The sequence below is a fragment of the Hemicordylus capensis genome, chromosome 3 (assembly GCF_027244095.1).
Source record: "Hemicordylus capensis ecotype Gifberg chromosome 3, rHemCap1.1.pri, whole genome shotgun sequence".
In the NCBI taxonomy this organism is placed as follows: domain Eukaryota; kingdom Metazoa; phylum Chordata; class Lepidosauria; order Squamata; family Cordylidae; genus Hemicordylus; species Hemicordylus capensis.
The window spans coordinates 89,383,329-89,408,902 of record NC_069659.1 but is presented as its reverse complement, the minus strand read 5'-3'; the positions used below and the strand labels follow the sequence as shown (position 1 = coordinate 89,408,902).

The window sequence follows — 25,574 nt, the reverse complement described above, 5'->3', positions numbered from 1 at the left end:
GGGCATAGCTAGGGGAGAGGGGGCCTGTGTTCACCCCTCTCTCCAACAGCACCTCAAAGTGAAGGAGATAATGAAGAAGATAGGGAGGTGTGGAGCTGGGAGCCCCATGTTCTTTGAACCCATCCGCTCAATTATAGCTACACCCCTGAGATCCACCTTCTGTCTCTGGTACCTCTCTTTTGTTGTTTCCCCTTCCACAAGTTCTTTGGCAGCCCCACCCTCAGTTATACCTCTTGTTCTCTCTGCATCCCAGAGGCCTCTTCTCTCCTTCTACCACCATAAGTCTCCCTGAAATTCCATTATGGTTACCCTAGCTCACGGCTGCACAACTTCAGCCCTCCTGAAGATGTTGGACTACAACTCCCATAATTCCTGACTTGGCCACTGTGGCCGAGGCTTATGGGAGTTGTAGGCCAAAAGCAGCCAGAGGACTGAAGCTGTGCAGCCCTGCCTAGCACATTGTACCTGTCAGCTACCCCTTCTTCGTGCCTCCAGGTCTTTCTGCATCTCAAGTTCCCCTCTACCCCTGTTCCTCTCTACAGTCTGCACCCTATAACACATACTTCTTTCGATATCCCTGTAAGTCTGCACAACCCCTGCCATTTCTTCCTTCAGTCCCTTTATATCCCTTGATCTACCTTTAGTCCTCTTTGTTGAGTCTGACAGCAAAAGCACACAAAATTCTCACTGTCCCAGCAATTCACAAACTGCATTATGCAAGTGGACTTTGCAGCATGGTTGCTTACCATTGGCTGGAAAAACTACTGACAGCTCTGGAATGTATGTACCTGAGTCAAGGGAGAGGAGCAATACAAACGTAGTGATGAGACACCCCACCTCTCCCCTTTCAACTTCATTATGTATTTGGAATGCTTCTTATCCTATTCACCACCCAAAGGCTTTTGGATCAGCTCACAAAAATTTAAAAACAAAAACAGAGAATATTGATGCCAGAACACAGGCTAGATAACAGTCTAAAATATACAGGTTTTCCTTGCATCAAAAATACATAAAATTTCTCATGAAGTTTAGATATTTCAACAATGGTGTGGAAAGGGTGTAAAAAATGGGTATCTGTAATTCCCAGAAACTGTTCCCAGGCATGCACAAGACTGTACCCCGCTCATATTTTTTCTCACTAGCATGACTTCTATCTCAGCTAGGCTTGCCAGAGGTTCACTAAGTTCCCGCTGGATGGCAGTATAGGATATGTAAAGAAGCCATACATGGTATGATGTCTGTATAGCTGAGGCTGTTGCAAGACTTCCCAATCTATGGGGGGTGGGAGTCAGGCCTATCCAATTGTTACTAAAACAAACTAAATGGGCAAGCAGAGATCAGCATTCTCTTCTTATAGGGATAGGGAGAGTATGGCTTGTGGTCACAGAAGATAGACATAAACACTATGGAGGCAGGGGGGCAGAGCAGAATTGGGGAGTTGACACTGATTTTTCCCTAACAAATGCTCACCTTTCCATAGGAACATCTGCTTCTTAGTTGGTGCTCTCTGACTCTCCTATAAAAAGGAGAAACTTGGAAGTTCTCCCATTTAGTTCGCAAGTTTGCATTCACACAATTGTAAAGATGTTTCTGTTGGTGTTGTTTGTATATCAAAAATATGATATGGTTCCTTCTCTAGACCTTGCCACTGAGTTGCGTAATTACCATGACAATTGTTATTCCGAATATTTATATACCACTTTTCAACAAAAAGTTTTCAAAGCTATGGGTCACCTCCAGCCTCAAAGGCAGGATGCCTCTGAGTACCAGTTGCAGGGGAGTGACAGCAGGAGAGAGGGCATGCCCTCAACTCCTGCCTGTGGCTTCCAGGGGCATCTGGAGGGCCATTGTGAGAAACAGGATGCTGGACTAGATGGGCCTTGGGCCTGATCCAGCAGGGCTGTTCTTATGTAAAGCTGTTCACATAGAAAAAGATACATGTGTGATAAAGCATTCGGACAGAATACTATTCAGACTGATGGATTCCTTACTTCAAGAACAAGAGAACGGGAGGGGGGGACCCTCTCTTTCTATCATCCTAGACAGATAATGGATGTATCTGGAAGGGATAACATTTCATTTGGAATTGCTCAGGCAACACAAAGTAGCATGCCCTTTTAACAAGCCCTGCAGTGATGTTACAAAGAAAATCAAAAAGGGTATGACCCAGCCAAAGTTAAGCACTTTAATGTCCTATAGATGGTAACAGGAGAGACTGGAGCAAGTGTGCAGTTTTGCTGAAATCCATTAAAAAAACAAAGAAATAAATAAAATTAATTAAACACAAAACAGAACAGCAGCAGCTTGATTTTGGGCTGGATTATGCCAAAAAGGTAACACTGGTACATAAAATGTTCTTAGATCTAAATGGCAACTGTGTGTCCAAATATTGTTTTCAAACCTGAGTGAAGACAGAGTGTGCTGGGGGTGGGGGAGGGGGTGGACAATGGTTTTATCACCAAATATGGGGACCTGATTTCACTAGAGAACCAAATTTCAAAATATACAGGTCCCAATCAACCTAAATTTATTCCATTAAAGAACTCCTATGGAACCAATGGAACAGGTTAGTTGCAAATCATGACCAATACAAGTGCTACTACTTTCAATGGGGCTTATTAAAGACCAATTTTAGCTAGACTGGAGCCTATAGAAATTATTTATTTATCATATTTCTATACTGCCTGACATATGCATCCCTAGGTGGTGTACCTAAGTTTAAATAAAATATTAAAACAGGATAAAGTGGGGAAAAATTATGATATAAAATCAACTAAAATTAACTAAAAACTTGAGAAGACAGGTGCTTCTTAAGGGTCTTTTTAAAAACAGCTGGAGATGGAGAAACTCTGATTTCAACAGGGAGTGCATTACAGAGTCCTGGGGCAGCCAGAGAAGACCCAGTCCCTTGTAGACACCAAAAGAGCCAGTGGTAGCCATAACTGGACCTCCCCAGATGATCTTAACCATTGGGAGGGTTCACAACAGAGAAGGCGCTCTCTTAAATACCCTGGACCCAAGCCATTCAGGGCTTTATAGGTAATAACCAGCACTTTGTATTTCCCTCGGAAATGAATCACCAGCCAGTGCAATTCTTTTAAGATCAGTGTTACATGGTCTCTTTGGGTTATCCCAGAGATCAATCTGGCTCCCACATCCTGCACCAACTGTAGTTTCTGGACAACATACAAAGGCAGCTCCACATAGAGCACATTACAGTAGTCTAACCTGGAGGTTACCAGCATATGTACCAGCTTTAAGGTTATTTTCCTCCAGAAATGGTTATAACTGATATATCAGATGAGGCTGATAAAAGGCACTCTTGGCTGTTGCTTCAGCCTAAAAGACCAGAGAACATTTTGAATCCAGGAGCCCTCCCCAGCTACGTACTTATTCTTTCTGGGGGAATGTAACCATATCCAGAACAGGCAGATCTAACACATCTCTCAGGTTCTGACCCCCCAACAGTCAGTACCTCCATCTTATTTGGATTCAATGTGTTTGTTATCCCTCATCCAGCCCATTACTGCCTCCAGGCAAACAGTTAAGGAACTTATGCTATTACCTGATGAAGTTAATAATTCTTTTTATTTATTATTATTTCTTGTTTACACAGTCAGACAGGTGTTATTGACTATTTGTTTTATCCAGACATCGGGTCCTTCCCAAGGACCTGGGATGACTGAATTTTATTATCAATATTGTTATTATTATAGATATTGTCGCAAAATATAGGCTGTTCCCAGTAAAATGTCTTTTGTAGTTGGCTGATGGTGATTTCTGTGGCCCCTATGGTGTATATTATATTAATAATAATAATAATAATAATAATAATAATTATTATTATTATTATTATTATTCTATAATATACACCATAGGGGCCACAGAAATCAATAATAATAATAATTATTATTATTCTTTATCCACCAAGCCAATCAAGGTAGTCTCAACCCTGTAGCTCAGCCAAAAGCCAGTTTGAAATGGGTCTCTATCTAGACAAGCTGTTTCCTCCCAAACTGTCTGGAGTAGAGATGCCACCACCTTCTCAGTCACCTTGCCCAACCTTGGAAGATTGGAGACAGGACTATAATTGGCTGACTGAGGGATCCAGTGAAATTTTCTTCAAGTAAGATATAATAATTGCCTCCTTAAGGCAAGGAGGCATCCCACCCTCCCTCAGAGAAGCATTTATAATATTTATCAGACTCTCTGGGGTAATACTATTGGCAGAAGAAATGAGCTAAGTTGGGCAAGGTTCTAGAGAAGAGCTGGCAGGACTTACAGTCCAAAGCAGCTTGTCCACATCCTTAGGAGTCATAAACTGAAAGTGATCCAATTTGATCCCATAAAAGGAGTTGCTGGACACCTCCCTAGTAGACTCTGCAATAAATGTGGAATCCAGTTCAGCCCTAACAAAAGAGATTTTATCTGCACAAAAGCCATTATAAGCATCTCAGCGGGTGATCAAAGATTCCAAATTTGAGTGCAAGGGGGAGGGGGCATATATTAGACCTCTTATAACACCAGATAACTCCACTGGACGTGAACTTGCAGAAGCAAGTTTCAACAGCTCGTTGAAAGTGTCTACTCAATGTGCGGCAGCTGTGAAAAAGGCCAATTCCATGCTAGGGATCATTAGGAAGGGGATTGAAAATAAAACGGCTAATATTATAATGCCCTTATACAAAACTATGGTGAGACCACACTTAGAGTACTGCGTACAATTCTGGTCACCATATCTAAAAAAGGACATTGTAGAACTGGAAAAGGTGCAGAAGAGGGCAACCAAGATGATCAGGGGCCTAGAGCACCTTTCTTATGAGGGAAGAATACAACACTTGGGGCTTTTTAGTTTAGAAAAAAGACGACTGCGGGGAGACATGATAGAGGTCTATAAAATTATGCATGGTGTGGAAGTGGATAGAGAGAAATTCTTCTCCCTCTCCCATAACACTAGAACCAGGGGTCATCCCATGAAACTGATTCCCAGGAAATATAGGACCAACAAACGGAAGTACTTTTTCACACAACACATAATCCAATTGTGGAATTCTCTGCCACAAGATGTGGTGACAGCCAACAACCTGGATGGCTTTTAGATAACTTTATGGAGGAGAGGTCTATCAACAGCTACTAGTCGGAGGGCTGTGGGCCACCTCCAGCCTTAAAGGCAGGATGCCTCTGAGTATCAGTTGCAGGGGAGTAACAGGAGAGAGGGCACGCCCTCAACTCCTGCCTGTGGCTTCCAGCGGTCAGAGGCGTAACTAGGGAAAACGGCGCCCAGGGCAAACACTGAAATTGCGCCCCCCCCCCCTCGCCCCTCCCAAGCACCCAGAGCCTTTGGATGGCTAAAAATAAATAATAAATACCTTTAAAAAATTTAGTCTCTCTCCTAGCAAGAGAGAGCCTGGCCCTGCAGGAGGCAGCCGCCTGCTGCCGTGTGTTCTCAGTTGCTCAGCACAACTGGTGTTCTGTGGCATACCTACTGTCTTTGAACGTGGAGGTTTATATATGTTATCATTAATCACCACTGAGAGACCTATCCAATCTAGCTATAATATTTTTAAAGGCATCTCAGCAAAATGGGGAAGGGGTGGGGAGAGAATGTTATGAAATTGTTTTCATTCTTTATTAAGGTAAGGTTGTGCCGTTGAGTCCATTTATAAATCTTGCCTACATGTTTTTCTCTACTATTCTTTCAGCAAGTGGCCATCATATCTTGTGACAGTGAGTTTCATAAGAACTATTCCTTGTATGAATAAGTTTTTAAATTTGTTCCTAATCTCTGATCATTAAATTTCATTCAATGACCCACAAGTTCTAATATTACAAGTTTGGAAGGTAGGCATGCCTCTGTCCGCTTTCTCCACACCTTGAAGGAAAAGCAAAGAAGCTTGAATCCCCACTAAGCAACAACAATAGGAACACTGACAGAACAGAAGTGAGACACTTTTACTGCTTAAGTTAATTTAGGAGTAAATTGCCAAAGCTTGAAGAAGTTCATGCCTTCATCATCTCTCCCTGCTTACTCCTTGCTCCAATAACAAAACATCTCCTACACTATATCAACCAAAAAGACAGCAATCTACCATTAGCACATCCCAATGTCCCCAAAATTCTACGGTGCACCATTCCTTTCATACCACGACGACTGGCCATAAAGGCAAAGGTTTTATGCAGTTCATCAGATTTCTGGTGTCTGCAAAACAGCATTTCTGCCTCTGACCTAAGCGGTTGGGGCTTGAATCTACAGGGAAAACTGTTGCCTTTCTTTCCCCCAACAACTGGTGCTGATGACAACCCAAGAAATGTCGCCACAGACAAAAACTTTGACAAAGCAGCCACCCCCTCCTCTTCTACGCCCCTCCCGCAGCACAAATAGAAAAGACGGGGAGTAAAATGAAGTTCTTATCTCTGCATGCATTAGAATGGGCTCCACTTCTGAAGGCTGCGCTCTGCTGAATGATCAGGGCGGGGTGGGCTGCGGGGCATCTAAAAGTAAACGGAGCTGCTTTAAGAATGTACTTAATGCTCACATTTAAATCAAAGTGACTTTAACGTCTGTGTTGGATGTTGGGAAGTCACACACTTGTTTTTCAGCCTCTTGCTCGCTCTCGTCGGCATGTGGGCGTGTTTCTAGGCTGGCAAGGCAAGGCGCAGCAGCAGCGGCAGGAGGAGGAGGAACAGTGGCCACCGCCTTCACTTCTCTCTGCCTCCCCTCAAGTTTGTGCCTGTTTTTAAAAGCTGGGCGCCACCTTTACTCTTACAAATGCCACCTGCCCGTCCGCCCGCCCCCCTTCAGGAGCATTCACGGGTCACATGGTGGGTGTGCCGCGCCGCCGCTGCATATTTGAGCTCATGATGAGTGACCACCAGAGAAGATAACTTTGTTTTGCAGCCAGCCATCATGTATTCCCTCCTCCCTCTTATGCATGCAGGATTACTGTATGGCATGCATCAAATTGCTTCACTTGTAAGTTGCTCTGTCTGTCCTGCAGTCCTCCTCCTGCCCTGCTGCTAGTCTCTCAGTCTCCTCTCCTCCAAGCCAGCCGTGCCAACCCAACAGTCCCCCGCCCGCCAAGAAACCTCCAAGCAACAAGCAAGTCCCCCGCAAATTCATTTTAAAAAATAAATAAACACACACACCCCTTGGTCTTATTGTTGAGAAAGCAGCAAGCTTCCCCCTCCTCCTTTTCCTGGCTCCGTCCTCGGCTTGATCGTTGTAGTCCACTGCTCCTTGCTCTCCCCACACAGCAGCAAGGCAGCCTCTTCTACTCCCGGAGCAACAAAAAAACACATGCTCCTCCCTCTCTCGCGAGCAGCCTCAGCGTGCAATGAAGCACGTGCAACTAGAGATTACAGAGGCGCCCGGGGGTGGGACAGGGAGTGCCAGGACTCAGGAGGAGGAGGTTCGTAGCACAGCCAGCAGCATGCAGTGCGGCGCCCGGATCTGAGCTCGCTGGGGTGCCGTGGCACTGTGCACCCCAAAGCTAAAATTAAAATTTTTGGGTGGGGTGGTGGTGGCACGGGGGTCCCACATGGCACTTTGGCGCCCCCCGAGTGGCGCCTGGGGCACATGCCCCCCCTGCCCCCCCTATCGTTACGCCCCTGCCAGCGGTGGGCCACTGTGCGAAACAGGATGCTGGACTAGATGGACCTTGGGCCTGATCCAGCAGGGCTGTTCTTATGTTAGCAATGTGAGTAGAAAAGAACTGCTTCCTTGCCACCTGCATTGTCAGAGCATAGATCTTCAAATGTGTGTTGTTGTGTAATCTATTGGATTCACGTCAAGTCTTTCTCCACTTGCACTCTAGTCATCTACCTCGCCACTTCAGATGAAATTGAGCGTGTGACCAGCAACGTGTGTTGGTCCTGAGACCACTTGGGATAGGCCACGTTTGTCAGAGCCACTATGAACTCCTGAGCCACTCCAGACAACCTGGTCCCAAAGGGAACACTGAAATCTCCCACTATAAACAGTCTGGGTGACTCCAGTGCCAACTCCACAATCATATCCATCAACTCGGTTAGGGACTCTGTCGGGAAATAGTGTGATCAGTACACCAACAGAAGTCCCAGTCTATCCTTGGTCCCTAGGCTTAGGTATACATATTCAATATAGGCCAATTCTCTGACATGGGTCCTGTAAGCGAGATGGTATTCTTGTAGGCCACAGTCACACCACTTCCCCACCCACATCTACCTGCTCCACCAGACTGTATCTCACCAGGAAAAGCTGTGACCTGACCAGACCACTAGCCTCTCCTGCCCAGGTCTCTATAGTGCATAACAGATCAGCTCCTTCATCCACAATCAGGTCATGAATGATCTCAGTTTATTTAACTGGTGAAATTAACTGGTGAAAGGAGATTGGACAGCAAGTTTTAGTGAACCTGGTTTAGAAATGAAAGAATTCTGTTTAATTATGAAATGTGGACATCTGTAGATAATTTCATATTGCCTCTTATCTATAGGACCTTTACACATACAATTGCTAGTATCAGAGACTAAAACCATTTTTACAAAGGGAGCTTTTATTGTATAAACAGCCAACATAATATTCTTATATTACATATACAAAAAATGCAACACATTGTTTGTTTAGGTAAATGTTGCTCTTGGGGCTTCATTCCTCTGGCACAGTTTCCATTCCAGAAAAGTCCTCAACTGTCTCAGGAAAGGAATCCAAGCAAGCTGCCAAATCACCAAGAATCTGCACACAAAACAGAATGGTTACTTTTGCAGTAGCTAATAAATATTAGTCTTCCCATATGGAAAACCAGATGTGAGGTGAGAAGGACCATTCTTTAGCTTTGATGCTGCTCACGCCACAGCTATTCATGCTATTATGCCTGAGGATAGAACACAGGAAGTTGCCTTATATGGAACCAGACCTTTGGTCCATCTAGCTTGGTATTGTCCATACTGCAAGGGTAGGCAACCTTGGCTCTCCAGCTGCTGGTGAACTACAACTCCCATCATTTCCACCTACAATTTATTGAGGCTGGAGATGATGGGAGTTGTAGTTCAGCAACAGCTGGGGAGCCAAGTTTGCCTACCCCTGGTGTACACTGAGTGGCAGCAGCTTTCCAAGGATTGGGCAGAAGTCTTTCTCAGCCCTACCTGGAGATGCCAGGGACTGAATCTGGGACCTTCTGTATGCAGAGCAGATCCTCTTTCACTGAGCTAGCTAAGCAGTGTCTGCCCTGGTTGCATTTGAAAGGGAGACCACACGTGAGCATTGTCAGATATTCCCCTCAGGGGATGGAGCCGCTCTGGGAAGAGCAGAAGGTTCCAAGTTCCCTCCCTGGCTTCTCTAAGATCGGGCTGAGAGAGATTCCTGCCTGCAACCTTGGAGAAGCCACTGCCAGTCTGTGTAGACAATACTGAGCTAGACAGACCAATGGTCTGACTCCGTATATGGCAGCTTCCTATGATCCTACATGCTCCACTGCCATCTCATATCCTGAAACCCAGGCCACTGTTTCCCTCTGCACAGTGGTGTCGGGAGGGGACAATCTGCAGGGGAGAAGCAGCAGCAGCAGGAGAGGAGCCAACTTCTTCCCCTACCTGCTGTTTTTACCCTTACCACTCTCTCTGCTCCACCCCTTCTTTCTCAGCTAGGATTCCTTACCCATGATTGCAACAAGCAGCACTAAAATATACATAAGGTAAAAGTGTGCTGTCGAGTTGGTGTCGACTCTTGGCGAGCACAACAGAGCCCTGTGGTTGTCTTTGGTAGAATACAGGAGGGGTTTACCATAAGGATGCTTAATCTCACCTGAGTGTGCCACTCGCAGCTGAGATTAGTTGAAAGGTTTCTAGGGACAGGAACCTTTCCTTGGTGCTCCCAGACTGGAATTCTCTCTCCAGAGAGGTTTTATCCTCTATTTAACCGCCTTGAGCCATTTTGGAAGGGCAGTATTAAAATAAATAAAATAAAATAAAATAAAACAAAATAAAATCAATCAATCAATATTTTAGAAGGGAAGTTAAAACTAATCTGTTCAGAAGAGCTTTTGGGGTGGGAAGGGAATAGGCATATTGAAATGCTGTTTACTACTGTATAACTGTTTTAAGTTTTAGGAAATAAATTATGTTGTGCAGAATTAAAATTAAGACTACCCTCTCATAAGAACTTTTCACTCACGCAGCAAGGAAGGGGCAACTTCAAATGATCACCCTCTTCCCTTGGCTGTCCTTGATGCGTTGGGGGGAAATATGTCCCTGAGAGTAACTCAATCTTGAAGGACATATTATCAGGGGGCATCAGATGGTGGATCAGCAAGAATTTCACAGACTAAATTTCCTTACATGAGAGCAGCATTAGTCTAGAGGCTGCCCATTATTTTTAACTATAATTTTGAAATATGTTAACTTTTATGGTTCTGTTTCGCTTTATGTTTGCTTTTATCTCTCTTGGGTACTGTTTAGTGCAATAGCAGGATATACCGGTTTCAAATAAATAAAAATACTCTGGGTACTCCCAAATAGTATCTGCTGTGCCTAATCCAGAGATAATGGAATTTCTTTAAAATGCCCAAGGCATGGACATGACAAGGTTGGACCAGGCCCTGGGACAAGAAGTGAAGATGGGCCCTGCCCTCCTCCCCCTGCATTCTTGTCTCCATGCCCCTCCCAACCACATATTTGCAAGGCAAGACCTTCAACCTCCTGCTCCTCTGTAGTTCAGCCTATATAATCTAGAGACAACCATTTCTCACAAGCAGAAAGCATGTGCACTGCAAATGCAAGGGTACCAAAGGGTAATGTAAAAAAACACCACCAAAATACATGTGAGTAAACATGGCTAGGATTAAGCTGCTATCATTGCTTTATGGCTACACCTTTAAGAGCAAGAGATCCCTTGCCTTCTTCCATGTAACAGTGAGGCTGGCCGATAGCAGGTCTCTCCTAAACCAGTGTGGCCAAAACTCTCTAAATCAATGTTCTGCTGCTGGCTGTGTGCGCGTATCACAGTGTTGCCTAGTGCATGATGGGAAGGGTTGGGTTGTATCCAAAGATGCCTTTCCTCCAAAGCAAGGACTCCTTTCTTTGAAGGAAAGGAACCTCCATTGGCACCTGTCCTCAAAACCACACCTAGTTAGAAAGCGAGTCCCTTGACTAATAAAGCAGCAGCAGCCACTTCTGCCCTAAATGAAGATCATTGCCTAGATGAAGCCCAGCAAAGCAAGTATCCTTCAGTGCTGTGTGACTTGAAAAAAAGATCTGGCCAATATAACAATATGTCCCTCTTTTGCTATGTTTCTAAGGTATTTTAAAAATAGGACAAATATTTTAGACATCAGTTCCCATAGTGATCAACACACAATAAATATGAGCATTCTGGACTTCAGAACAGTGCCCTGGCATTTTACAGATCCAATGAAACTGAAATGCAGCTTATGCTTCCAGAAAGGATTGAGGATCACAACTTAAGAAATAAACAAAGATATTTATTTCTTTTTCCTAGTTCTATTCTTGTTCTTTTTCCTTTTTCTTTTTTTCCCTTCATTTCCTCTGGTACATCTTTACCCCATCATACAAATGAAGAGGAAAGTGTGCTTAAATGTATAACAATAAGTAACATTAAGCATAGGTGTTTGCAAAATTTGGTAGCTGACAGGCCCATTTCTCAAACAACAACATTACCAGGCAGAAGGTTCTTCTGCACAGAAAATAACTGTAATCCCTTGAGTAGACTGTCATGTGTCATGAGCAAAACTGCAGGGGGTGTTTTTTTGCTCCATGCATTGAGGGGGCAAGTGTACAAATTCTGTAATGTGAAAACCTAAGGCCCTTTGTACCTTAAAACATAAGATGGATACCAAAGTTCCACAGAAAACTTTCTGTTACTGGAAACTGATGGGTGCTAAATAGACCACTATGGGACACTTCTATATGATCAAATATCAGTCTTTCAAATCAGAAGGTACCTCTTAAGACACCTCAAGATTCTTTCTTCTCAGCTTCCCTTTTCAGCTTCTCCTCTTGTTCTTTTTTCATTTTTTCTTCAAGCCTTTTCCTCTGGTATATCTTTACCCCAGCAAATGCTAAGCAAAGAATTAATGTTTTAGCTGCTAAAATATACATCAGCAGTGGAAAGTTTTCCAGTGCCTAAAACAGAAAAAATAAACATGTTCATATTCAGACACAATCATTAAAGTACTGGAAAAAATGCAGACCAAACATTTTGAATAAGTGTGTAAGAGAAAGAATAATCTCACTACAACACCTAAAATGTTGTTATATAAAATTAGCATTTTTATTTTCGGTCCACTGATCCCTAGTCATCTTAAGTGGCGCAGTGGGGAAATGCTTGAATAACAAGCAGAAGGTTGCCAGTTCGAATCCCCACTGCTACTATATTGGGCAGCAGTGATATAGGAAGCTGCTGAAAGGCATCCTCTGATACTGCACGGGAGGAGGCAATGGTAAACCCCTCCTATATTCTAACAAAGACAACCACAGGGCTCTGTGGGTGCAAGTAGTTGAAATCGACTTGATGGCACACTTTACCTTTTATCTTTATAAATAGCTTAGACCCCATTAGTGCATATGTGAAGTTGGGGTTTTTTGTCCCAATATGCATCATTTTACGCTTGCTTAAACTGAATATAATATATAATGCAGACTATGTTGTAGGTGACAAGTCCTCCTGTGAACTGGAGTCTTGTTGTAGGGTAATTGAAGCTGCCCATTTTTTTATGAGGGACGGTAGGATGCCTCCTTGTCTTAAAGAGGCTATCATTAGACCCTACTTGAAAAAATCCCCTCAGAGTTAAGCAACTATAGGCCCGTCTCTAATCTCCTGTGGTTGGGCTAAGTGATTGAGAGGGTGGTGGCCTCTCAGCTCCAGACAATCCTGCCTTTGTACATAGTCCGGAAACTACAACTACAGCTACAGAATGAGGCATCCAGGTTGGTCTCTAGGACAACACAAAGGGATCATATAAGACCAATTCTGAAAGAAACCACCTTCTTTGTCACCCTGCCATGTATTAAGATCATCTGGAGAGAGGTGTGGTTACAGTTGCCAATGGCTTAACTGGAGGCAACTCGGGGCTGGACTTTCTCTGTGGCTGCCCCTGGGCTTTGGAATGCATTCTCTATCAAAATAAGAACGTCTCCATCTCTGATTTATTTTTTTAAAAGACCCTTAAGACACACCTGTTTTCTCAGGCTTTTAATTAAAATTAATTTTAAACTGTCTGTTTTATCCTGTGGAATTATTTTGTTTCACTCTGTGAATTGCTTTTAATTGTTTTTATTCTGTGAAAGTGTTTTAACTGCTTGTTTTTGTTACATAATTGTAACTATTGTAATTGTTTTTATTTATATATTATTTCTCTGTGTAAACCGCCCTGAGCCATTTTTGGAAGGGCGGTATAGAAGTCGAATTATTAATTATTAATATTATTAATAATAACAACAACAGTAACAATAATAATAGTAACACACTAGTAACATAATTGACCGCTGGTCCTTTTGGATCTCTCTTAGGCTTTTGATACCATCGACCATTGTATCCTTGTGGACCGCCTGGGGGAGGTAGGATTGGGTGGCACTGTTATACAGTGGTTCCGCTCCTACCTCTCTAGCAGATTCCAGACGGTCACTTGCAGACTGTTATTCCGCTAAGTGAGAACTGAAGTGAGGAGTCCCACAAGGCTCCATACTGTCTCAAATACTTTTTAACGTCTACATGAATCCGCTGGGAGAGATCATCAGGAGGTTTGGTGCTGAGTGTTATCAATATGCTGATGACACCTTGATTTACTTTTCCATGACAACCTCATCAGGAAATGGCATATCTTCCCTAAATGCTTGCTTGGTGACAGTAACAGGCTGGATAAGGGATAACAAACTGAAGTTGAATCCAAATAAGACGGAGATACTGACTGTGGGGGGCCAGGACCCGAGCGATGGTTTAGATCTGCCTGGTCTGTATGGGGTTACACTCCCGCTGAAAGATCAGGTATGTAGCTTGGGAGTGCTTCTGGACCCAAAGCTCTCTCTGGTTTCTCCGGTGGAGGCGGTAGCTAGGAGAGCTTTTTACCAGCTTCAGCTGATATGTCAGCTACGTCCATTTCTAGGGGTGAATTACCTTAAAACAGTGGTACATATGCTGGTAAAACCCCACTCTATGTGGGGCTGCCTTTGTACATAGTCCGGAAACTACGATTGGTACAGAATGCGGAAGCCAGATTGGTCTCTGGGACAACACGAAGGGACCATATAACACCAGTTCTAAAAGAACTGCAGTGGTTACCAATATGTTTCCAGGTGAAATACAAGATGCTGGTTATTACCTATAAAGCCCTTAATGGCTTGGGTCCAGGCTATTTGAGAGAGAGCCACTTTTGTTATAATCCCTGCCGCCTGTTACGATCTTCTGGAGAAGTCCGGTTACAGTCATTTGGTGGCAACACAGGACCGGGCTTTTTCTGTAGCTGCCTCAGGGCTTTGGAATAAGCTTTCTGCTTATTATGGAGATGAAATAAGAGCATCTCCTTCTCAGTTTGTTTTCAGGAAGAACCTCAAAACCCTCCTGTTCTCTCAGGCTTTTAATTAGAATTAATTTTAATAATTAAAAAAATTGTTTTAATAATTTTATTCTATAGTTTTTATTGTCATGTATTTTAATTTGTGATTTTAAAATATTTTAAATTTTATACACCACCTAGAGATATACATATCAGGCGGTATAAACATATGATAAATAAATAATATAAATATAATGGTTGTGCCTCCTTACCACATTATAATTCCAACATTATAAGTTCTGAGAAAATGTATATTGCAAGTAGCTTGCCTAGAATGGTGAAAATAAGTACTGTACTGTTTATATGTTGTAGCAGATTCTGAGTCAGTAGGAGAATCTGCACACAACACACACACACACACTGTATGTGTATTTGAATGGCTGTTTCTGTGTGAGTGCAGGTGAAGAAAGAGAGAAGTATAACAGTTACTAAACAGGAATTCTTTTAGGGCTCCATGCCTTTTAAGTCCTGCCAAGAAAATATTGGTAAGATTTTGTCCCTTGGAGGCACTATAAGCTATGTACACAAGGGGAACACTGAACAATTAATTTCCAAGATTACTCGTTTATATTATTGAATGCCATTCCCTTCAGCTCTGGGTGTGTCAAACAGCCACCTCTCCTAAACAGCCACCCTCAACATTATTCACCTGGCAAATGATACATGGGTTGGAGAGAGACTCAGGAACCCTGCTGCACACCTGGAACTTGCCATACATCCTTCTGGGATGCATCCAATGTAGCTGAGTTTAACAGAAGATTATGGGCCAAACTAGATGTCACTTTAAGTACATGCTTTGCAGTTGCATGCTTGTTTTTTCCCCTTCAAAATTCTTAATAGTAGTGGGGGGGGTGGAAACAGGGGGTGCAGCATGGAAAGAAGGGAACTTGAACCCTTTGCCACCTCCATGGTTCTTATCCAGATCCTCACCCTGTCCACAGCTGCAATTTAGTTTTTTTAAAAAATGCAGGCAATTACAAAGCACATGCTTAAAGTAACATCTAGCCTGGTCTATGAAAGTCATTAACGTTGCTAAAAACAAATGAAGTTTAGTGGGAATAAAGGTCACATTTCACTTCTTGGCTAACCAATGGCAGATGAGAGCAATCTGTAGGCAGCAGAGCAAAGAGATATTTTAAGAAAGGATCAAGAATGTTGCACAGAGTTACGGCTGTTTTACAAGCTACAGGTCTATATTCTCAACAGAACCTGGTGCTTCTGAGTCATCTTCAGATGGTCTGTAAGGATCCAGTTTTCATAATGTGTCATGTACCTGTGTAAAATCTGGAACACAGATTTGGAAGAAAGGCTATTTATAAGGACTCAAGTTTATAAAGGCCATTTATAAGGACTCAGGTTTGGCACTCATCACCGCTGTAAAAATAAGTTTATGAGAGGCAAGTTACCATGAAAATCTGCAATTATTCCAAAAACAAATGCCACATTAAATATTGTGTTAGTATCTAGGTGAGAAAAGTGCCAGGAATCCAGCTTTCCCTGAAGGAATTTGCCCAAGTATGGAACGTTTGTGAGAGAAACACCTTCTTTGCATGTGTGGGCAGGGCAGAACTTTTTCACCTGCCCACCAAAGGTAAGACATGTATACAGAGCAAAAATGTACAAGCTCCCTGTTAGCCAAAGGCATGTCCACACTGCAACTTCCCTGGTTCCTGGCTTGGTACTTTAGTGCAGGAATACAGGGTTTTGCAAGCCAACATTCCTCTTTTTTCCATGTAGACTTCACAACTTGCAAACAGTCAACAATGATTATCACTAGTTATTCCCTTCATATCTTTCTTTCTCAAACTAGAAAATACAATGCACTAAATGTTTAAAAAAAATCAGCAGTGAATATTAAAACATTACGGTTACAATATATATACAAAATACATAGTCAGGATAATAAGACAATGCCAATGTTATTTTCAGGGCTTTTTTGTGCATGAACAATGCAAAATTGAAGGATTTTCAGTGAAGATCGCAGGGGCTACTTCTGTAATCGTAAAAAAGGTAAAGTGTGTCGTTGAGTTGGTGTCAACTCCTGGCGACCACAGAGCCCTGTGGTTTTTCTTTGGTAGAATGCAGGAGGGGTTTACCATTGCCATCTCCCACGCAGTATGAGATGATGCCTTTCAGCATCTTCCTATATCGCTGCTGCCCAATATAGGTGTTTCCCATACCAGCGGGGATTTGAACTGGCAACCTCTGGCTTGTTAGTCAAGTCATTTCCCCGCTGAGCCATTAGGTGGCCTCAAGCCATCATAGGAGCACAAAAATATTTTTCACAAAAGAAACTGCTGCAATATACATTGAGCAGGTCCTCCAATGTTATGTTGCTCATACAAGCAGTTATTTCTACAGGTAAGTTTTCAAAACTGACACCACCACTACCTTTTATTATAATTCCTTTAAGATGTGCTACAGATTAAGGTTCCACTCAGTCATAACATTGTATGTGTGTATAAATGTTGGCATACGTATACATATTTTTCTGTGAATGACTGTACATGCGTTCATTTTAAAAGTAAATCTGGGTACTGACCCCCTCAAATGCAAAGTACAAGTAGGTAGTGTACTAATGTATGTGTGTGAATAACTATATGCGCAAACAGATGTGTATATGTGTAAACCATACGCAAAATGTATGTGTGTTGAACTAAACACCCTATTCAGACATTATGTTGAATGTGCATACAGGTATCTGTATATATGTACATGTTTTCGTGTGAATGACTGTACATACATTCGTTTTAAAAATTAACCTGGACGCTGTAGAATTCAAGGGAAAGAGTTGTGGCATGCAAGGACAAGGCAGTGGAGTGGAATCGGGAATATTAATAGTCTAATGAAATAGAATTTATGTACAGAAAGGCAAGGGCAGATTGCTTTTTCAGTGTTCTTGCTGCTGGCTGTTTGTTAGCCCCGCCTCTACTCCAAGACTGGATTACAAGTAAATAAAGCCCTATTCAAAAGCTGGCCTGGATCAAGGAATGGATTAACCAAAAACCCCAGAGGTGCAGGCCCCCTCACATGCAGAGTACAAATAGGAAATGCACTACTGTATGCATGTATACTGTACACAGGTGCGGAGCCAGCCGACCGGTGGTCTGCGTCCAGCCCCACTCGGCGGCCCCTTCCAATATGCCCGTGCACGTTACGTCACGCACATGGGGTGTGGCTCGGGCTCCATAGGAGCCCAGAGCCAACTCTCCCTTCCCATGCCCGGGCCGCCGAGAGCCCGGGTGAACTCTTTGCCGGTTATTTCAGGCAGCTTCTCTCTGGAGGGAGAGAAAGGGGAAGACGTCTTATTAGGCAGCCGATCCTGCCTGAAATGACAAACTAAGAGCTCATTTGGGCTCTCGCAGCCCAGGCCACACCGCCTCACACATGACAAGGCACATGACAAGGGGGCGTGGCCTGGGCTGCCGAGAGCCCGAACGAGCTCTCAGCTCATCATTTCAGGCAGGGTCGGCTGCCTAATAGGACGTCTTCCCCTTTCTCTCCCTCCAGAGAGGGAGAGGAAGGGAAAAAAGTTCTATTGAGCCGTCGGAGCTGCCTGAAATAACCAGCAAAGGGTTCGTCCGGGCTCTCAACAGCCCAGGCGTGGGAGGGTGAGTTCGCTCTGGGCTCCTATGGAGCCTGAGCCATGGCATTTCCCATTGGCGGCCTGAGTTCTTTGAACCCTTTCGCCGAATGGTGGCTCCGCCCCTGATTGTATGTTATTTGAACCTAATGGCTTTCATCCATACTAGCACTGTGTGCATGCAGCAGTGTGAATTCCAGACTACCATGAAGGTGCACAATTTTCTACTATCTTCCCTTCCCTCTGTAGCAGGGACATATTTTGGTGATGTATGGTGGGCTTCACAGGGAATGGGAAATTAGTTTTTTCTAAAAAAAGAGGTTGCCCCTCCCCCCTTCTCTCGTTCAAGTGACAGCGCTATAGGAATCTAGAACTCACAATGCTCCAAGCACAGTCTAGATACTGGCCGGTGTAGCAATAGAGCTTTTAAAGCACTATAAATTGGGTGTTGTGGACTTAAAAAAACAAACAAACTTGTACAGACATATTAAAAGTTACTATACTTAGGCTAAAGTTTAGGTGGTGCTTCTTTTTATTCTCTTAGGGCAAACTTGAAGCCCATATTCTATATACTTATTTTGCTAGCTGTAACCTATGCTGTTTATGAAACAACCATATTATTATACAGTTGTTTTAAATTGTAATCTACTACAAACTTAACAAGGTGTCACTCTCCAATAAGTAACAAGGATATGTTCATATGAACCAGATTCACTACAGGCATAAGTAATGTGTGCAGTATCTGCCTGACAGCAGACCAAACGGAAAGGCACAGAAACAGGGTAGATGACCAGATAGTTAGAAGTGTGTGTTCATCTGCCAGAATTTGCAGAACAAGATAGTAGGTGGAAGTACTATCAGGAGACATCACATGCCAAGAACAAATAAACAAACAAGCAGCAACTTGCAAAGCAATGAATTTATATGACAGAATGAACAGCAATGAACAGCTGTTAAAAAAGGGCTGATCTTAAGCAAAGGCATCTATCCACACACAAAATATAGAACCAAAAGCTGAATCTCAGTTGCTGTTTGGAGCACAACTTTGTATCTATCGCAATTATAATTGCCTTGAGAAAGTTCAATCTAAATTTCTGAGGGCAATTTTTCAGTGCTGCATTGTGTCTCCTATTACGTTTAGAATCTGGTTTAATCTCAACTGAGGCTTGTGCTTGGCTATATATCTTTAGATTTTTGCTCAAACTAATCTTTTTTCCAGTCATTCTGGCTCCATTAACAACATTAGACTTATTTCAAACTTTCTAGAGAAGGTTCCTGCAAGAAAAATTATCTATCCCTGAGTTTTCTTCTCAATACTTTGGATATGAGACAGCCAAGACAATTATTAAGCAGTGTATATAGGACATTGAGAGACCCAAGCTTGGTACCAATGCATGATACTTTTGAGAGTTATCCAAAGGTTTAGTCCTGCCAGATATCTCACTAATCTCACAGTCTTGAACATCAGAGAGCATTCACACTGGCATGCTATAGTGTGCTACCCTGAGCTCTCCTTGAGACAAGATTTCAGAATATTCCTTACAATGAGCACACTTGTTCTTACGATTCGGCTATAGTGAAAACAGTTACATGTTCTTTTGTATTGTTCTTACTATCACGATATACTCTCTACTTCTATTATGCCTATTATAACCAGTTATTCAGGTAGGCTAGATGAGTTTTATTTTAACTTATTATCAGACCAGGATTTTTCCAACACCAATAAAGTTGCAAAATTCCTGGCAGCTGATATCAGTATCCAGAGCAAGATGATTGAGTTGAATATCCTTTGAACTACTGTGGTGGGGTTGTTTTTTTTGTTTTGTTTTTTGTTTTGCTTTGTATGTGTTTTATTTATGTATTGAATAATAAAGTTTATCTAATATATTGAATTATTTCTTACAAATTCTTTGACTTAGAAATTAGCATGCAAGCTTTTATAAATTAAAGTGTCCTTACCTTCCAGTTCAATAGCAACATCTTGATTCTGTGGTGATGTCAAGACTTAGACTTCAGGTTAAGCCAAACCACTTTTGATCAGATTAATAAGAAATTAGTGAGCTAAAAAAGACACCTGGGAGAAAAAATCCAGTCAGTCTATTTATACCTTAGATATATAGGAAACTGCTAGAGGCAAAATCACCTGACAAAAATATCTAACAAATCTGTTTCTACAGATACATTAACGTAAGCTTTGAATAGATCTTCATGCAAGCTTCTGAAGTGAATATAAAAAGTTCACTATCCCTACTACTTGAACAGATACAGAACATTCATGAAAGCTCTCACAGTGACTGAGAGTTTGGCCTCTGAGTGACAGGAACTACTGGCAGCACGCAGTTGGAATGCAACAAACAGCGGATAAATGACTGGTTGAAGACAGTTGTCATTGCTTTATAGAGACATGGTGATCCCCTTCCACTTGCTGAACATTCTAGTAGATATTCAGCTAAAAAAGAAATACTGACTGTTTTATAAACGTACACCTATGCCCTAATTCAGCAACAATAGGTTGTCCCATTGAAAGCAAGGTTAGCTACAAGTATCTTGTTCCACTGATTTCAATTGGAAGTAGTCATAACCAACTTCAGCTGAATGGGGGCTGTGGTATGTAATGCTCTCATTAGAAGACTGTGGTTTTGTGCATTTTTCTTCACTTTGCAGGTTTCTCAGACATTGATGGTCCAACACCAGAAGTGGACACCCCTCCCCCACCCCATTTTAATACTTTTAAAGTATGAACTAAAAGGATGCATTTACTTTCCACACATCTCCATGTAAAACAGAAAGAAGCAAAGTCAATTGTTAGAGAATCTACAGAGAGACTGCTATATTTTATTTACTACCACAGAGCTCCGAGAACCAGTCTACAACTATTCCAGCTCTTCTGGGACTATCCTGATTCAGAATGAAGATGGGAAGTTGCATGTTTGAGTGCTCCCCCAATATATGTTTGAATCACATGTGGAAAGCTGGCATTTTACCAAAACACCTGTGGTAAAATCACTCTCCTTGGGATGCTAGCTTTCCAAAACACTAAGCCATTTCTCACAACCAGTGAGAAGGGCTAGAGGGCGGGCTGTGGGGAAGGTTGGTTAAACCTACTTTCCTCACAGAGGAGCAGTCCTTCTTTCTTGGGTGGGCAGATCACGTGCCCAGACAAGTACTGGCTCCTGCCAGTAGCTCCGAGGGTCAGGGTGCCGGGACGCACTGCCTCGTGTTGCCCTGCTCCCCAGAGCTCAAATAATGAACCGCACATGGGCACGGTGCATTATTGGGATCTCCCCCAAGTCTGCCAGCCACTGCTGCAAGCAGCCATGGCTGACACAAGATTAGCAAAAAGGGGTCAGGAGAGTGCTCGCTCTCCTAACCCCATTTTGAGGGGAGGCTCCACAAGCGGGTTTGCCACCGTGGTGCCGCTGGGATCAGATGCGATCCCGGCGGTTCACATGGGCATGCAAAACTGGGCTGGGCTCCCTTAGCCTGGTTTAGCAAGCACGTGTGAATAGCCTAATTAAGTTTCTAATAAATTTTGAAGTGGTATAGTACCAGAAGAGCTACTTCATGGCCTTTGATCAAGTGCCTGAGGAGATTCCAGGGTCACAACAGTCGCATATCTAAGAAACTGCATTTTGGCCCCATTTTCCTATTTGACCACATGATGTGCAGACAAGCTCTGAGGCAACAGTGCCAGATTTAGCAGCAAGCGAACTACACTACAGCTTAGGGCCTTAAATTACAAGGGGCCTCTGAATACCAAAAAATCACTAAATTTCAAGTTCTATATAATGGATTGAAAGACAAAGGGGAAAGGGGGGGAAGGCTCTAAAACAGACATGATTCTGATAAGACAAAAATATACACATATGGCTACACAATTATTTATCATTTTGAGTTTGTAAATCTTTGTAGAAATAACTGTAAATTATATCAAAATTTTATTATACCAGGACTCGGTCTACACCAACGCTCACCATCACGGGGTTAGGGAGGTGCCCCAACTATGGTTTGAAGCATGGTACAAGCTAGTGGTGTGCACGGAAACACGCGGCGCGGTCCGGCACTGAGTGGGGGTCTAACTTTAAGGGCGGGGGGTAGAACTTACTCCTCCTGCCGCTCTTCCCCCTCCGGCGCTACGTTTTAGATTGAAGTTTTTGGGGCGGCAGCGTTCCTCCCTGCCGCCCCTGCCCCCGTCGTTGCCCGGAAGTCGCAGTAATACGAGCACGCATGCGCGCATCGCAGCGCGCGCTTGCCTGTCGCCGGCGCACGCGCATGCACGGTAGTGACAGGCGCATGTGCACCGCGACGCGCACATGCGTGCTCGTATTACTGCAACTTCCGGGCAACGGCGGGGGCAGGGGCGGCAGGGAGGAATGCTGCCGCCCCAAAAACTTCAATCTAAAATGCAGCGCCGGAGGGGGAAGAGCGGCGGGAGGGGTAAGTTCTACCCCCCTGCCCTTAAAGGTAGACACCACCCCCCCAGTGCCGGACCGGTCCGGTTCCAAACCGGTTCGGAGGCCTCCAACATGGCCTCCGAACCGGTTCGTGCACATCCCTAGTACAAGCACTTCCTGTTCAGGCAGTGCACATTCCAAAAAGCCCCGCATGCTGTCGGCACGCACATGGTGTCCAGGCGCCGGATTTTTGGGATGCACGCCGCCCAAACAGGAAGCTGGAAGGAGCAGTGACAAGCAGGAAAGCACCTGCTCCCCTTTCCCTTAAACTTCCCTTTTTGTTTTTCTTAAAAGTGCTCAAACTGTACTTTGAACCGTGATTAGGGCACACCCCTACACGGGGTCAGGCAGCATTCACCTCTTCAGATGAACGCTGCTATAACACTAAGTAATACAGTGAGGCCGGCGGGGCGAGTCAAGTGGGACTTCCAGCCCATTTTGTAACACTATGGGCCTCTTATGCTTGACATAGCTTCGGGCTTCAGCATGTCTTAATCCAGCCCTGTCTGCCAAGCAGTTCACAAGGTATCTGGAGGCTCAGAACTAGACTTCTACTTACTCACCCACCCCACAGTAATAGAGGCCCAAGGTTAGAGACTCTACAACCTCTGTCTCTGTGTGCAGAGACAAAGGATCGGGTCTCACAATCCGTAAGACCCGGTCTGGGGAAGTGAGTGGGGCAGCCGGATTGTCCGCCCACACGATTGCCGGCTCCGAGATGGAGCCGGTGGGGGCTGGGGAGCTCGGGGTGTGTGCAGCCCCCGCAAGCCCTGCACGAGTGCGCAGGGCATACTGGGGAGACCCCCAAGCCGGGAGGCTGATTTTAAGCCTCCCGGCCAGGGGTCTACTCATAAGTAGGCATGGCGCGAAGCCGCGCCACAGCTACTCACGATTCTAAAAACCAGGTTTGCGGAGCGCTTGCTCCGCAAACCTGGTTTTTTACATGGGGTTCCCGAGCGGGTTACCCGCTCTGGAACCACCGGGCTCGCAGCCAAGCCCAGTGGTTCTGACGATCAGCAAAAATCGGGCTAGCGGAGGCTAGCCCGATTTTTGCTGATCTTCAGAATAGCCCCAAAGAATTAGAGTACAAGGCAAAACAAGAACAACAAAAAGAAACAGTACAGAGAAGTTCGAAAGCTGCAGCAACACAGTTTCTGAAACACTAGATTCCAGTAGCCATACAATAGTTACATCATCATTCCTCCCCTGACATTTATTCCTTTTGGGGTGGGGTGGGGATTTTAAGTGAATTTACTGAAATGAATAGAAGCAGCTAACAGGTGGTCTTCTTTTCTCTATACCAAGGTTCGCTTATCTGAACCAGGACCTTTCTCTAAGGGCGTATCCCCCACAACCCCAACACATACATCTCACTTTCTATCCAATTTGGATAAAAACAACTGTGTAGGGCTAATAAATCCCAAAGGAGTTTACTTCCAAGTAAGTTTGGAAGTTAACACACTTCCAAGTTTATTTTGGAACCATGGGTCCATGTCTGTTTTGAATACCCGCTCTGCAAGGTCACCAGTCTCCAGGTGCTTGTCTCTCCAGCATCAGACTTGTGAGCTTATGTGTATCTATGTTTTGGCCTTGGTTTGTGTCAGTTGAAGCCCTGTGTCGAAAAGATTTAATTTTTTAAAATGATGTGTCTGATAAGCAGAATTCCCTACTTTAAATGTTGAGAGAAGTATAATCTATTCACACAGTTATCAGTGGCAAAAAGAAACCTCACATATTGTGCTTTCAAGATTATGTTCTCTCTTGGAAGCCCTGAAATCACATAAGCAAGTGATGTTTCTTTCTCATGCAAAACCAAAAAACAAACAAAAAAACCCGGTAAAGTGTAGATACAAGTGCACTATACCCTGTCATGATTTGTTGTCCTTAAAATGGAAACTCTCTCTCAACAAAAATATAATAAAAGAAAAGAAGTTCTAGCTTAATGTCAGGTTTTGCAATATGAGCCTCTACAGTCTCGTATAAATAATTGCATCAGTGGTAACAGAATCACATTTCCTCCACCACCACCAATCACACATAAATCTAGAGTAATGAATTAGGAGAGTTAAAAAAGGAGTATTCAAAACCACACGTGACACATATCGATAAGGATTTAACTCAAGGATTCTCAGTGTTGGCTTCTCAGACATTGTTGGACTACAGCTCCCATCACCCCTAGCTGCAGTGCCCTTTGGCTTAGATTGATAAGGTAAAAGTGAAATCAGCTCCACAGTACAGCAAATTTAAGTCCTGCGTTAAAACAAGGCTGTACGGTCTGGATTGAAGATGATTAAATCCAATCAAACAGGACTTAGTTGAACTCTTGCATTTCTCCCTGTGTTAGAATGTCCTAACAACAAAAGTCTTAAAATTCTAGCTACTAGCAGAACTAGCACGCTTAGTTGTGAGGCTTGCTTCCGGGTCACATAGGATCAGTCTGCACAATATAGCTATCCTTAATGAAGAATTGGGAAATGGTTAAAACAATCGGGTGGGGGGGGAGGCAGTCTCCTGTTTTTAATGTGCATCGTGCAGATTGCAGCCCGATCCTATGCATGGTTACTCAGAGGTAAGTTCCATTGAGCCCCGTGGGCCTTGCTCTTAAGTGAGAATACGACTGGGTCCGTAAACGGGTGAAACAAACGACCAAAAAATAATAATTGGAAATCACAGTTCTTTAGGCAGACCAGGGTATTTACGAGAGTGAAAAGACCCACTACACAATAACGCCCACGAAACTCCCTCATTCTAATTGAAAGTCTTATCTCCGCCCCGCCCCACGCTCGATAAAAACAATCCCAACAATTCCTGCGTTTTGCGATTTAAAAAGCAACATGCGTGCTACAGTACCTTACACTAAGCAGCCATTTAACGCAGGAAAAGCTTCAAACTACAACTACCAGAAGCCCGTGCTGTTGGGGAAGTGCCACTCCCAGAGCATTAAGAATTAAAAGAACGGTGGTTAACCCTTTCATCACTAGCCCCAAAAGG

At 43.6% G+C, this 25,574-nt stretch overlaps 1 protein-coding gene across 3 annotated transcripts; it reads right to left on the bottom strand.

Moving 5' to 3' along the window:
* Positions 1-8,513: 8,513 nt before the first annotated feature.
* SMIM11 (small integral membrane protein 11) lies at positions 8,514-25,557 on the bottom strand. Of its 3 annotated transcripts, XR_008319674.1 has the most exons (5): positions 25,434-25,557; positions 20,089-20,203; positions 11,937-12,117; positions 9,782-9,899; positions 8,514-8,713 (listed from the first exon to the last, which is right to left on the bottom strand). XR_008319674.1 is itself a non-coding variant. In XM_053310654.1 (4 exons), the coding sequence occupies exons 2-3, from the start codon at positions 20,107-20,109 to the stop codon at positions 11,950-11,952; spliced, it is 189 nt and encodes a 62-aa protein (XP_053166629.1). In that variant the 5' UTR covers positions 20,110-20,203; positions 25,434-25,557; the 3' UTR covers positions 8,514-8,713; positions 11,937-11,949. The 3 variants fall into 3 exon arrangements, 2 of the variants coding, with proteins under 2 accessions (XP_053166629.1, XP_053166630.1); XM_053310654.1 differs by lacking the exon at positions 9,782-9,899; XM_053310655.1 differs by lacking the exons at positions 9,782-9,899; positions 25,434-25,557 and having other exon boundaries at positions 20,089-21,161.
* Positions 25,558-25,574: the final 17 nt, after the last annotated feature.